Below are 14,108 nucleotides of genomic sequence, written 5' to 3' on the forward strand. Positions count from 1 at the left end.
TTATCTTTTGATATGACTACTACTAGAAATACTACCTGTCTGGTTCGTGAGCAACATAGGGGGTATTCTTTCTTTCTTTACGAACATAGCTTGACCGTTACAGACCCTCGTCTATACCTCGATTAGCCAAACTACTTAGATATTGTAGGCCTTGAAAACCACATTAGACTTACAACGACAAGAACGAGTGGGCCATATTTCCCAGGTTCTCAAGAAACCACATCTGGTGTACTGAGTCGGCTCCTGCAATCCTCCTTGTCTTCATTTCTGCAGTCCTCGCGTTTCTCATCGTCGTCGTTCGCCCGGTCTTCGGGATGTATTGCATCCTCGTCCCAGGTAGAATAACTCTCCTCACCAACGTCGTCCTCGATAAGATCCTCTATCCCACTTGTACCTTGCTGCCAAGCGTGATGTTTTTCCAGAGGGCTTGACCTCGTGGGCGAGATCTCTATCGATGGGAGGATATCAGAGAGAATTTCTTGAGGATCACGCTTCCTAGCTGTGTTTTGAGAGCCATCTTCTCCGGACAAATCGAGAGGGTCTCCCTCAGAGTCAGATATTTCAGACTTTTCCCGCTTCCTATGATCCCGTCCCCATACAATCAGCAAAGCCTGACTATCAGCGTACCGTCAAGAGCGCTGACCTCGGGGTAGATGAATAGGCCCTGCCATTATGTGCCGGCCAAATGTTGGATTCCTTTCCCAACCTCGGAGGCTCAGGCTCTAGCTTGGTCCGTTTCCGTTTTAGAAGTAAAGAGGAACTTGGGGGCGGTTGACGCTTCGCGGAACAGGTGGTGGTCATGTTTCTTGGAGATATATGGGCACAAAGCCTAGGCGAGATGCCCACAGCTCGCAGTTCTAAAGGTTGAAGAGGGTGCGTGTTGACCTTCTCCCCGCCATATGCAATAGTGAGATGCCGGGTTTGGAAAGAGCCAGCGTTCATGTACCCACACAAGTCATGTACTGCGTAGGTAGGTTCCTTCCTCTCGATCGTCGAAAGCACTGTCGCACTTTCCCGTCCTTGAGCAACCAGCCCCTGCTGTCTAGGTCCTCAACATTCTGCGGAAGGAACCAGAGCATCTAGGACAATGTTCCTGGCCGCTTGGGAACAGCACGTGCGAACATCCGCCCACGGGATGTTATTTAACGTTCCTTGCCACAAGTATTCATTATCAGTCGGGCAGACATGCTGCGAGGAAAGAATTCTGTTCTATAGCATCTCGTAGATTGCCATGGAAACATCAAAACGAGAAAAGAACTGGGCAAAAAATGTATCACCAGTCAGATAGACTGAAAATCTGGTCAAAAGAAAAGTCTTTTCTTATGCATCAGCCGTGAATCGAACACGGGGCCCATCGATGGCAACGATGGATTTTACCACTAAACCACTGATGCTTTTTAGGATTATTACATGTTGAGGAGTGGACCTTGTACCTCAATTTGCAGCTTGTACCCACCCGCGATGGTGTTTCGAGTCAGACATCATGAGAAAAGGTATGGATATCATTCCCCAACCTAGAGCTCATCAAGCGAGAGGGTTGTATGCATACATGCCTGAAGTTCAGCTACAATAATAAATCTTATATACCAGTGTATTCTTCTTCTTAGACACCTTAACCACTCACCTTACACCTCTTAGGTTCCAATCACTAGCTACCTTTATCTAGCTGAAAAATGCACATTTAACAAAAGATAAGACCGATAACCTCAACCCAGCTATATGTCATAGAGAAAACCCGAACACAACGCCAGTCAGGTGGCCACCAAGCCCACAAAACCTAAACAACAAAAAGACATCATGACTGGCCTAATGAGAAAAAGAGATCGAATTGCATCGACGGGAATTGAGCCCGACGTGGGGGTCGAACCCACAACCTTGAGATATCGGAGTACTCTGTACATAAGAGTCTCACGCTCTACCGATTGAGCTAGCCGGGCAAGGTTATACCCATTATTTATGTGTAGTTTAGGGCGTTGTGTCTTGTGGAGGTTGATAAGAGGTGTTCCCTGGGGGCGAGCAGCACCACTGACTCGGGCTTGAGATTGGAAACAAGCTGGCAACCCTTGGGTTTGCGAGGAAGCCTGTGTTCGAAAGGTTGGTCCTGGGGGAAGCTTGAGCTTGGAGTTGAACTTGACCTATGAGCTTTTGGGATATGTTGTGACCATGTGCGTGAACATGTGCGAGCCTGAGGATATTCCCCCATGTAGGCAGTTTGAGCCAAGATGATCTAGGTCAACCTAACAGCTTGCCACTCAAAATTTTGCCCAAGTTAAAGATGAGTTTATTCTCAAAACGTGAGCTTTGTCAGTCCCAGGCTCTGCCCACTATGGCCTGGATCTGGCTCTATTAAAATGATTATAACACCAGAGAGGATGATTCTATCTTGTAGTTGTCTTAATGACTGGCCAAGGGACTGCAGTTTGGAACTCTGTTTGTAACTGTACAAGCTATTGTACTATAGGCAGAATGCGTGAAAGACACAACTACCAATATATCCTCAAAGCCATACCTCTCTTCCTTCCATCAAGCTCCAGGCTTCGAAGTCTTCTCACCTCCTTTGGGTCTTTGTTCTCGAGCTTGACTATTTATCTTTTACTCGGGGAAGTATATGCATGTACTGCTTAGATTTATATGGCTTGCAAAACCTATCATGACCTATGAGGCAGTTCCAGTTATATGTCGAATTTGGATTTCTATACGTTGAACCACGAGTTAAGCTCTGGGTATTAGGGCATCTGAAGAGCATGGCTGTCTTGCCCAATGGTCTATTTGTGGATGAGGCATCTTAATACCTTAGGTGCAGTAGAAGTCATTTCAACGGCTAGCCGACACTCTCCCGCTACCCGGGCATCATAAACGACTGACCTCCCACTCAACTCTTTGCCTAATGACGAGAATACACCGTTGCTCACTAAGCCGTCACGATCTCGTCACAAACGAAACACATCACCCTCTGTTCATTCCTCCTTATCACTCATGGTGTAGACCCTCTAGTCTCGCGATGCCATCACCAGTGTCTCCATATTACCCACCGGCACTTCGCAGCGACATCGTGAGCCTTCCAAGTCCCGTGACAAACTAACAGGTGTCAAACCTACCAGTCAAATGTCACGGTCGCTTTCGCTTCTAACTCAGCAAGTTACTTCCTCCCTGAGTGATAAACTCGTTTTTCACACCCTCACCAGCCCATCCCGTTTCAACTCCTTCGGCACGAGCAGCCGAGAACGGTACCCATGACAACCGGTACAAAGTGAAAGGAGCAAGGTGAACACAAAAGTCGGAGGGAACCAATCCTCTGAGTAATAACTCATCCAAGAAAAAAAGTTATCGTTGAGCATAACCTCCTGCTCACCGAAGGTGAGAGGAGAGGTCTGACCGTACACCACCACGAACCAGCCTTGTCAACCGACTGGCTGGTTGCTCAGGCAAACAGGGCTGTTGTTTGGAAAAATTTTCATTCCTTCCTGTTGGTTCTCACCTTCTAGCCCCGGGCGTGGTCGACCCGTCTGGGTGTTATCAGGCAATGTATTATAGCTCCGGGGTTGACACCTCTTTGGGATGAATGACACCCGCCATCAACCGCGCAGCCCCCCCACCCAAAAAAAAAAATAAAACGGTCAAACAACAAAGTCCCGACAGGCAGGGATCTTTTTTAGGTCTCTGTGGAGTTTTGCACGGGAAGACCGTGGTGGACACGCAGTGGGCTGCTGGTGGTGAGACGAAGGTGTGGAATTCCCTTGGAGAAAGCACGCTGGAACATTTTTAACAACTGCCTGTTCGGTAGACAAACCCGTGAGCGCCGAGTTGAAGTTTTACTTTTTTTTTTTTTGGCTGTTCTGGGGTTAATACGGAGAAAGAGTGTACAGAACGAGTTCACATCCCGAATCAAGCAGGCTGTTGTTGAAGAAATCAAGGGGCAAAGACGGCCTGAGCTTTGGGATTGGGTAGGTATCATACCACCGGCGTCCCCCTATCTTTCTCTCTTGGGATCTGGGGTTCGGTGAGAAAGAAATATCGGCAGCATGGGGCTCTATTGGTTAGCGTCTTCCCACGCGTGTGGCATCGGAGACGTGTTCCCAGGGCAGGCAAGTCAAAAAAAGTCACCTGCTTGACAGTCCATCCGCCTAGATTAGCGAAATATCATGTTCCATGAATGTGGGAGGAGCGGGAGAAAAAGAGGTTTCAAAGGCAAAGGGGCATGAGGAAGGTGACCGCTATGACGGTAAATCTACCTGTGCCTTGGACAGGATGATGAGGCCATAGAGTGAAGAAATAATGCAGGAGCGGCAGTGGTGGTTACGGGCGATGATGGGTGTGTGTCGTAAAAATATCGCTCTCGCTACCAGCTCGCCAACATGTCAGGGCCGGCCGGTGATGAACAGGACAAATATTCAAGCCCAAATTTCACGAGCCGTCTTTCCCCGTCGCATATCCCCCAGATTTCTTTCGAGTGGTTGCATTTGGATACGCATCACCCACATCGCATCGCATCCGCCTTGCATCTCGCATCGTGACCCCCAGGGTAATGATCCAGAGGCAACCATTGCTTCTTTCCCTTACCTCGTGCTTCAGAACGATGACTCTCCCTCCCACACCAAGCCTCAGGAAATACCGAGCATTTGGGCCTTTGAGAGATGGTGGTATCAACGGGCGGGACGCGATTTCACAGTGCAGATCGCGTTCACAGAGCAACTTGAAACGCGCCTCCCAAAACGTGGTTAGCTTCCATGCCGAGCACATGCCCAGCCGGCTGTTCGTCCCAGGAGTGACGATGACAGCAAACGGAGCAAGATAACGAAAAGGGAACAGAACCAGAGAAGGGGGGGGGGGAAAAACCCCCCCAAAAAAACAAAAAAAACCGAAATTACCAAGAATGGCACAAGCGGAAAGCTTCCCCGGCCGGTCCCAAACAAATGATATCCCCGTTTGGACGGTTGGAAGTCAGAGTCATGATGATGACCGCCGCTCGATGCAACACAAGAGCCGACCAGGGGGAAGTGACTCTTGCTGCTAACCATTTTGTTGGAATTGTTAGATGGTTGCCCTGTAAGCCTGTGCGCGATCATTGGCGATGGTTGATTGAATGAAATGGCTTTGTTGATGGTGGTGATCCGGATGATCCCAGGACCCATGTCTGCAAGGTTCCTAAAATGCTTCCAGAAGAGTTCACTGGTGATGATAGGGGCGCGTGCGCTTTTTCCAAGTGCTTGCAGAAATTTGAGCGTCCGTGTCATTTCTTTGAGACCTGGTCCGGCCCGCGCATGCGCCATGAGGACCCGCCCGTCCGGATTGCTTCCCCGTTCCTGCATCGCATACGGGGTACACCACACCAACACGCCCAACACCGGGCAGCGGCCAGGTTCGCGGCCAGAGTGTGCACTGATATCACCAGGGCATGCAGACGCAGATGACAGCATCGCCCGAGAATACGGATAGCCCCGCACCGTATCGTCTGCTCGCTCTTCCTTCTGTGTCATTGCGACGTGCAGAAAAACGATATGCGCAGTGGAGTTTGGCGACCCGGGTGACCCGGGCCCTGTGGCAGGCTTTGCAGAAATGGGCTTAGCCTCATCGCGGTTGATGTTCCGTTGGGTCTTCTGGAAATTTGGATCTGAGTGCTGGGCAACAGACAGCTCGACAGGCCACCTGCTCCGTTTTGTGCTGATGGGGCCATTGCTGCCTCGTAACGGAGGTCAATCCAGGGGTGCTGACAGATGGCCACAAAAACGGACCAGCTCTCGTCCAGTGCTGTTCTTCGCCAATCTTGAAATCGCAGCGAGATTGGGCTCATATGCGCCATCTGAAATGTGGGATCAACACTGTCTCAAAACCGTAGAGGCAGAGCTTCACTTGACACGTTCCGGCCGCAAATGGGTGCAGGCAGCAACCCTGGGCTGCTCGATGCAGACGAGAAACATTGAGCTGTCAACTTGACGATCCTTGGCTGGCGGAACACACGTTCGGCCGTCACATGATGAGGCACAAATGCAATGCCCAGCACCGTGAGTGGACGCCTGTGCGTGAATGGAAATCTTCCCTCAACCGCCAATCTTCCCATCACGCGCCTGCATGACGGTGCATGGTCGATCTGAGCCTTCTGTGTGGCCGCTTGTCCCGATGCGCCGCACCAGGTGTCCAACATAGCCAGAGCCAGCCCCGACTGATGAGTTGTACATATGTATGTCGCTGCTGAAGAAGGACAATATTCCAAAAAAAGAAAAAAAAAAGAAAAAGGAAAAAAAAGGACTTGTCATATGCAGCAACAGCAGCAAGCTAAAGACGGGACCGACCGAGTGGGAGTTGGAGGAGTTGCTGCAGCTCCCTCTCTGCCCTGCGTGGTGTTCTGGGGTCTGTTGGTGAGCTAATGCAGGAACAGAACCAGACCCCTGGATAAACTCCGTCCTGTCGGCCGCTCACGCGTGGCAACAGCTTCCTGCAAGGTACCGTATCAGCAACGGAGGCACCCGAGACTCAGGCGGGAGAAAAGTACCCAATACTTTGATCCCATCGTCTCACCAGAAAGGGGGCGAGCGGGGGCCAAAACCTCAAACCGCATCATGGGTGCCTTGCCAAGAACCCTCCACCTGCCTCAGCTCACCACTTTCTTCTCCGACAAGACCTGGCCACAGGAGTGCCTGCCGATGGGGTCCACAACACGTGTGAGCTTGCCCTGCGCCTTGCCATGGTATGTTTCCTTCGTCTGGGTCGCCTCTGATAAGTTCGGTATCGACGAAGGCGTACCCCTTTGTTGAGGGGGGGTGCATGATGACAAGGCTGCCCAAACACCTGGTTCGCATTGCTGATTGGAATGGGGCAAAACGGTCGACATGGCATCGGGCAGCCAAACTGCCGCGTCATCCTGCAGTAAGATAGGTGACAGTTACCTATCATTCGGCGAAAATGGCAGTAGCGTAGGTAGAAATCCCCAAGGCTGATGGTCTTACAACTTCCCATGTCGATTGTAGAGTGAGTGAAAAAAAAAATCGTCTTGTATCGTTCATACCCACCCGGGACACCGTGACATGGCATCAGGCTGTGAATCGAGTTGCGGGTTCAAGAACGCGGGGAGGCGAGGTCGGTACATAATTCGAGCCTCGCACGGCAGCAACTATTTCCAGCAGACTGCACCGTGTCCCCAGAAATAGTGATGGGTGGTGAATAATTGCAGAAAATACGACGGCTGGCGACACAATGTGCTCCCTTGCCCTTGCATCGAGTGTGAGGGACAGGATGTATCTCCGCAGGGTTCACCTCGGTGTGTGCCCGTTCGTGTTTGATTGCAACATCTCATATCCATTACGCTGGATGACAGCGAGCCGAGACCACCTCGTCGTGGTGAAAAGTGAACAACGAAGCTGGCCTCTGTTTCATAACCTGCGGAGGAGGCCCCCACCTCGGCCCTCGGCGCTCTCGTGGCAGAAACGTGGGCCGGCTGGCGCTGGGGCTCCCAGAACGGGAGGTGAGATTGGCAGCGGTGGAAGGCTTCCAGAAGGTTTCTGCTGCAGGAGATGGCTGGTGGAAGCGGCCGGCACTGCTGGGCCAAGACAGATCGATCAGTTGGGTCGATCCTCGGCTTTCCCTTTCCCAGCAGGCACCGTTGGATGGCCCGTTTTCTCCCACGCTGCAACCTGGAATTCTGGGCACAACTACTGCGCTGAAATATATGGGATGCCAAACCGTCCTGCATGCATCGGAGCATAGTTTGTGCGTCCCCGAGTAAGCCACTATGCTGCCGACAGACCTGGCCCGAGACTTTGTTAGTGGTGTCCAACTTTGTCCAACTCTGTCCCACCCATCTTAGACTCCATGATGATGACGCCTCGCTTCATTGCTTTTGTGCTCACCTGATCTGCTGTCTCGGCCAGCCGTGTCGAGGACTCGGAGTGAATCCAATATATATATCAGTTGAGTCTATCCATCCCGCACACGGACAGGCGGACGGGCGTTTCGTGGGTCGAGGTCGTGATACTCGATGGTTCCGACTAATTTGGTTGTGCTCCTCGCCGTCCGTCGTTGCACAGCAGACGAAAGCTACGTGCCCGCTGATATCTGCCCGAGAACAGGTTGGACAAGATATTCAGCTGCCCTCGTCCTTGCTGCTTGTTTGGACGCCTCAAGTTCCCGTGTTCCGGCGGAGAGAAAAATAGGGGACAATAACACGCGCTGAGCACGGGGGAAAAGGCCACCCGCCTCCCGGGCGATGCTGTTGTGCAAGTAAGTAGAGTAGGTAACCTCCGCAACTGCGTGCGTAGAGGATGTGGGTGGTACTTTGATGGTCTAAGACAAAAATCAGATACATCAATTTTGCAAATATTTACCAAGTCTCCATTCTACGCAGTGAAGCATCCGACATGCTGTAACGGCGCGCGCGCTGTCGAGAGAGCACCGGATATGCGACCCAGTTCCTTCTTTTGTGGTCTTGCATGCGATGGGGCGGTGGATTGGGCATCACCGCATCGTTTTGGACGCTTGATCTGTCCTCGGTGTTTCTTCCGACTCCTCACCTTGGGGCATAGGGCCAGCATCGTGAGCGCATGCCGGCTGTCTTTCTTCTTTAGCTCACCGCTCAATCACCGGCAGTTGGCGTACTTCATGTGTTGAAACCCTCTTGCGCGCCCATCGCCAGCCGTTGGTGGTGTCTGACGCAAAATTCAAAATTCGAGGCGAGAGGGACATCAGTGAAAAGTATTTCCGCATGGCGAGTCGTTTTGACTACGATGGAAGACAACCCCGTGGCCGGGTAGCACACCGTGAGGAAGGAAACGGAGGCTGTTCCGGTGTTACATTCCCATAGCCCCTCCACCTAGCCCCGCCCCCATCTGTACATACCAACAATACCTGACAGATACAGCACCCAGCGCCGTAAAACTACAGCGGACCGCACCGAAAAATGCTTGTGCTTAGAAACACTCAACGGCCGTGGCTGACGACCAGATGGCATGGCTGCCTTGAGCTCTAAGCCCTGAGCTGAGTCATCAGCCTTCGTGCGTGAAGTGCGTGTTGTAGTAGGTAAGGTATGTGCTGCATCATATCCGGGGCAGGTATCGGTCTTGCATGCCATCTTCCGATCTTTTTGACCTTGGCTCGGATCCGGCCCTGGGGCAGACGGCGTTGAAGAAGCAGCGGAGTGGAGAGATGCCCCTAAAGTTCAACCGACTGGGCAGCAACCAGCAGCGGATGCAGCAGCATGCGAGGCCACCTAGACAGCTTGCCTATCATCCACGCAAGGCTCTCCATCAAGACGTTCCCGATAGCACTGGACAGAGGGCCTGCCCCGGACTCATGGCATGCAGGCGACTGGTCTCGACTCGCAGACAAGGTGAGCTGTTCGTGCCATGCACGATGATGGCAGCATACCCCGCGACGTTGGGCGTCTTTCCCATCTGGGGCTCTTAGCTGGGGACAGCTACATCAAACTCAGTTCCTGCTGCTTTGCGTCTGTCGGCCGAATGGTGATGGTCGAGGACTCGAGCTACCCGGGCCTACCGATCTGCTTGGTCGATAGGCCAAGAATGCCATGTACAACGGCAGACGTGGACCCCCAGTTAGCCAACACTATGGGCTGTGAGCAGCTTCGCTATCAGGTGTGGGCCTAATAATAGGAGTATATATCTGATGCAGTGCCACGACGACCAGCAGGTGGGAAAAGAGCCTATTATGCGGTGCACAGATGCATGGATGGATCTTCCGGGGGATGTGTCTCGAGTATCACGGTACCTCACTGGTTCCGAGATGGGAGCGCACCCGACTTGTTTTGCGCGCCATGCTTTTCGGCGATCCACCCGTGGACCTCCTCTCAGGTGGTGTGTAGTGTGGTGTGGTATGGTGTGTGGTCTATGAAGCTTTGCTGGCGCTTATCTCGATGCGGGCTTTGTGGAGCAGCGAGTTGGAGATTTGGAGGGTCCAGTCTACTCCGTAGAAGTGCCGTTGGAGAGAGATGGGGGGAGATGTGGGCAAACGAATCGAGGCCTTTTTGGAGACATGCTGTTCCTGTTTGGAGGATGTTGTCTGGGCTGTGAGAATGTGATTGTGATGACATGACAGACCGTGGTCAAAGCAAACGGACGGCGCAATCCAAGACACACAAAAAGTTAAAAAAAAAAATATGAAAAAAAAATAAGGTAGGTGTGAATCTGATTGCTCAAAGGGCGCAAAGAAAGCAACAACACAAAAAAAGTTTTTTCTCTCCGTTTGAAATTGCACGGAGACATTTGCAACACCTGGAACGGAAGTCGCAGCCCGTTGTTGCCAGCCACTGTTTCTCTCTACCAACTAAAGCTCCCACGCTCCTTCCTATCCTCCCGTCCAACATATGTCATCCATCCCGTCCATCCAGGGCAGGTACAACTCGGTCGGAATCAGCTTTGCAGGCACTGCCTCGGGGTTTCGTACGCAGCGCACCCGACCACCCGACGTTCCATGCCTAGGTAGCTACACTAAGGTACTCTCTGCATGGATTTAGAGCGACAACAACCAAGGAGGGGACTAAGTATTGCACATTTGTCCAGAAGTACGGGTATAGCTCGTGGTTATGGGGCCGACTACAATACGGATTGGGAACGCATGTGGCTTGTGTATCCTCAATCTCACTCGGGCCATCGACACTCGTTTCCCCTTTCATCGCATTTCTATCTTGATGGGGGCAGCTGTGTGGACGTGCACCCGCCTGCAAATGCAACTGCACCTCCTGCTGGTCTGGTTCCTGGATTGCAGCGCTGTCCCAGCTTGTCGTTTGCCCGTTGCTTGTGCTGATCTGTGCCCTACCTAGGTAGATCCGGGCCGAGAATATTACAAAAACTGACAAGTTGCGACTACAAACAAGACGATGATGTCTTGTCATCGTCGCTGTGGTTGGCGTCTGGAGAGATGGCTCGACGCTATGCTCTGATGGTCACCTTGGTGCCCACAGTGTCGCACACTCACAGGATGCCGTTTTCCCAGCTGCCAGCGGTACATGGTACGTGTGCCCTCACGCTGAGCTCTCACGCTCTCGAGCTGCTGTGGGCCCAAACCACGATACCCCTGGCCTCAGGGAAATCCGCCGAGCCTGTCCGCTGGGATTCTGAGATGGTACATCCCGGTCCCAAAAAGGGGGACAACGGTGTCAGTTCTGGAACGGTGACTCTCCACGCACGTTGCTTTGGGTCGAAACGGAGCTGCCCAGGGGTAGCAGGGATAGCAGGGGTAGCAGGGATGGGTACATTGGCTACAAGGTCACTCGGTACCTTTGGGGTGTCAGGGAGGGAGGTGTGCAATTCAACGCCAACGCCAGGCCCGGGGGGAGCAAGGGCAGGGCACCCAGGGAAAAATAGGCTGCTCTCATCATTCCCTTGTGTCCCAGCGATCTCATCCTCATTATAAGACCAAAGGGCCCCCCTTCCCCATTCCGAACATTTTCTTGGATTCCCATCATCACACACCTCACCCTCTTCCTTCTGGCACAGGCTCCTTGTTGTTCCTGCCCCTGACTCCGGTCTCTTGTTACCACTGCATCACCGACAGCCTCGACTTAATAATACAACTTCACATCCTTCGACTGGCCGACTTGAGAAACTAAGTAATTTGAGGAACCACAGAGAAAGAACACGACGAGCTTGCCTCTGGACTGTTACATACTGCGCCTCGCTCGGAAAACCAACCGCGACAGCCGACAGCACCATACATAAACCGCCATCAGCATCCCCTGACCTGACTGGACAACGCTCCCTTGCATCATCATCGCTTCAACCGCTTCACCAGTCCTTCGCCTGTCGAGGACTTCTACACTGTGAGTCACTTGCCTCTTTTCAGGAAATTAAATTTTCCCATGGGTTGCGACGCTTGGCCGTGCAACGCCATTTTCCCTTGGTCTATATATATCGCCTGCGGTGCGGCACAGAAGGAAACGACATGTGCTAACATGGCGCCGTGTCAGCTTCGAGTCCATTTTCGCTTCACACACACATTCACAATGATTGTCAGAGAGTCAGAACCCCACGCCAACTTCGGCCGCGGTGCCTATGACACCACCGGAGTGCCAAAGCCGCCTCCTCCCAAGCCCCGGTAAAGACCTCTCATATCGACTGGGAGATCAGCTGCAACCAATCGATTTTCCATGCAGATGCAGAGGCGGCACCCATCTCTCGAATCACCACCCACATCCATTCCATTTCGATCCATCCTGAGGAGGAGCGACATTTTTTATCCCACGATATCGACTTTAATCGCGTCTGTACCACAACTTTTACCACCTTTCCCACCCCTTACTCTTTACCTAATCGGCGGTCTCGCATTCCTCTACGTCACTTTTTAATTACCATTCCTTATACATGATACATTTATCGGCTCGGTGCCACTTGCTTCCCAGCAGCAAGTAAGGGAAGAGAAAAACGGGAGGCTTTCATTCCGGATCTTTTTGTTTCTTGTCGGCTGCGCGGCGTTCAGATATATAGATGGATCGGCTTATTGATTTTTACGGGCGGTTTCCTCACTCACCACTCATAATCGACACCGATCCGCCCTAATATGCCATCACGGGCACATCAACGGTTCTGCGGTCGCATTTCTGGAGATTTTTTTTTTTTTTTTCCTTTTTTCCCTTTTTTTCTTTTTCCTGGGGAGTCACGGTATGGGAAATCGGGATAAGCAGGCACAAGAGGTGCTTGCGGCAAGAGTTTAAAGGGTCAAGGATTTTTTGGCTGGTTTTTGGGATGGGAATAAGGAACGGCCGGAAAAAAACTGATTCGCATATAGACTCTTTGCATTTGTTTTTTTTATCTGTATTTTTTTCTTTTCTTTCGACGTCTTTGTCTTCCTCACGGGGACAAGCGTCTACACTCGACGACACACATTTCCTTTTACTCTGTCATCACTACCTGTACACAAGCGGAGGAGTTTTACTTTTTTTCAACTTCGGCCACGAAGGGTTCTGGGCTGGGTCCGGTTCGCAAAGATACCCCCCATGGTTTTTTTCCTTTTTATTTACTTTAGACATGTATATTACACGATGGCTTCACAGCCAGCCCAGCTCTGACCGACTGGGCACCAGGATCTGAGAAAATAATACGGATTCAACCTCTTACTTTTTGGCTCCTATCATGGCAATGTGAAACAAGCAGGCGGGGGTTAGCTGAGAAGAAGCATCGCGTGGCGGTAGTCGTCATGATTGAGCAACCACAACAACACCTCCGAGGAAACAGGAGAGTCATTTCCACTCATTCCCCCTTTGGCTGTGTTACCTGCTCAACCGGGCAATTAACACGTCGATGACAACAACCTCCATCACCCAGATCGCACCCCCACTCCTCCTCAAGCCAGCTACTCAGCCCTACACAGCTTTTCTCACACCGAACGACGCAGAATTCTGAAACGTCCCCCCACTGGGCCGCCGGGAGTCCCGTGGGGTGCCCGCGGGGTGTGATGTGGGCTGGCGGGATTACTCGGGTGTACTGCGTATATGTAGTATTAAATCCGGAATCGAACCTCGTCGACATTCTGACTGATAACAGAGACTATATCCTCAGGCACACTCCGTCCTGTGTAAAGGAGGCAATGCAGGTTCTTTGTGCATCGCGCGGGGAGTCATACCGAGCAGGTAGGTAAGGTAGGTATGAATAGAACCACTACACAAACTCTGGAAACCAATGAACAAACTAACCCGTCCGTTCCACACCTCTCCGAGAACCGAGAGCGGTCCCGGCCCAACCACCGCGCACACCCGACCCGACTGCTCGGACTCACCGTTGAACATCACTCTCGCAAATGCCGACGTCATAATATGTGTTCCCTCGCTCAGGTACCAACGGTCTTCTTGTTTTTGCTGCTGCATGAATACAAAGCCAGTAGTCTAAAAATGTTTCGGGCCGGGCAACAGGATTGGATCGGTCGTAAAATGGCCCGAAACGAACTTTTGGGTGTTTTTTTTGGGGGGGGGCGGGGTGGGGGGGGGGAGGACGGTTTCTTACTGTGCTGCTTGCTGCTGCTGACCGGTAACAAAGTCCGAAGCTTCCGAATGGACCATAATCTCTGTACGTAGGTAAGTAGGTTTCGTCCCAGCAGGGTGGCTCGGTAGGTGCATCAGGAATACGTAAGGTTTAGTGTAGGCAAGGCAAGGCAAGGTACGTTACATC

The 14,108-nt window shown here is 51.9% G+C and overlaps 2 protein-coding genes and 2 non-coding genes across 4 annotated transcripts; all 4 read left to right on the top strand.

Moving 5' to 3' along the window:
* The first annotated feature begins 1,323 nt into the window (after window positions 1-1,323).
* QC763_0088920 lies at window positions 1,324-1,394 on the top strand. Its single transcript has one exon. It is a non-coding gene; the product is annotated as a tRNA-Gly (tRNA).
* A 452-nt stretch (window positions 1,395-1,846) lies between these two features.
* On the top strand, window positions 1,847-1,937 carry QC763_0088930. The gene has a single exon. It is a non-coding gene; the product is annotated as a tRNA-Lys (tRNA).
* Window positions 1,938-9,054: 7,117 nt separating this feature from the next.
* On the top strand, window positions 9,055-9,396 carry QC763_0088940 (uncharacterized protein; the record flags this gene model as incomplete). Its single annotated transcript, XM_062906231.1, has 1 exon — window positions 9,055-9,396. One exon carries the CDS (start codon window positions 9,055-9,057, stop codon window positions 9,394-9,396), a length of 342 nt encoding a protein of 113 aa, XP_062762470.1.
* A 1,470-nt stretch (window positions 9,397-10,866) lies between these two features.
* On the top strand, window positions 10,867-13,060 carry QC763_604015 (uncharacterized protein; the record flags this gene model as incomplete). The annotated part of the gene is given in 4 exon segments (XM_062914244.1): window positions 10,867-11,103; window positions 11,109-11,221; window positions 11,740-11,767; window positions 11,915-13,060. Coding segments are annotated over 4 exon segments (510 nt in total). The 3' UTR covers window positions 12,047-13,060.
* Window positions 13,061-14,108: the final 1,048 nt, after the last annotated feature.

This window comes from Podospora pseudopauciseta, chromosome 6 (assembly GCF_035222475.1).
Source record: "Podospora pseudopauciseta strain CBS 411.78 chromosome 6, whole genome shotgun sequence".
NCBI lineage: Eukaryota > Fungi > Ascomycota > Sordariomycetes > Sordariales > Podosporaceae > Podospora > Podospora pseudopauciseta.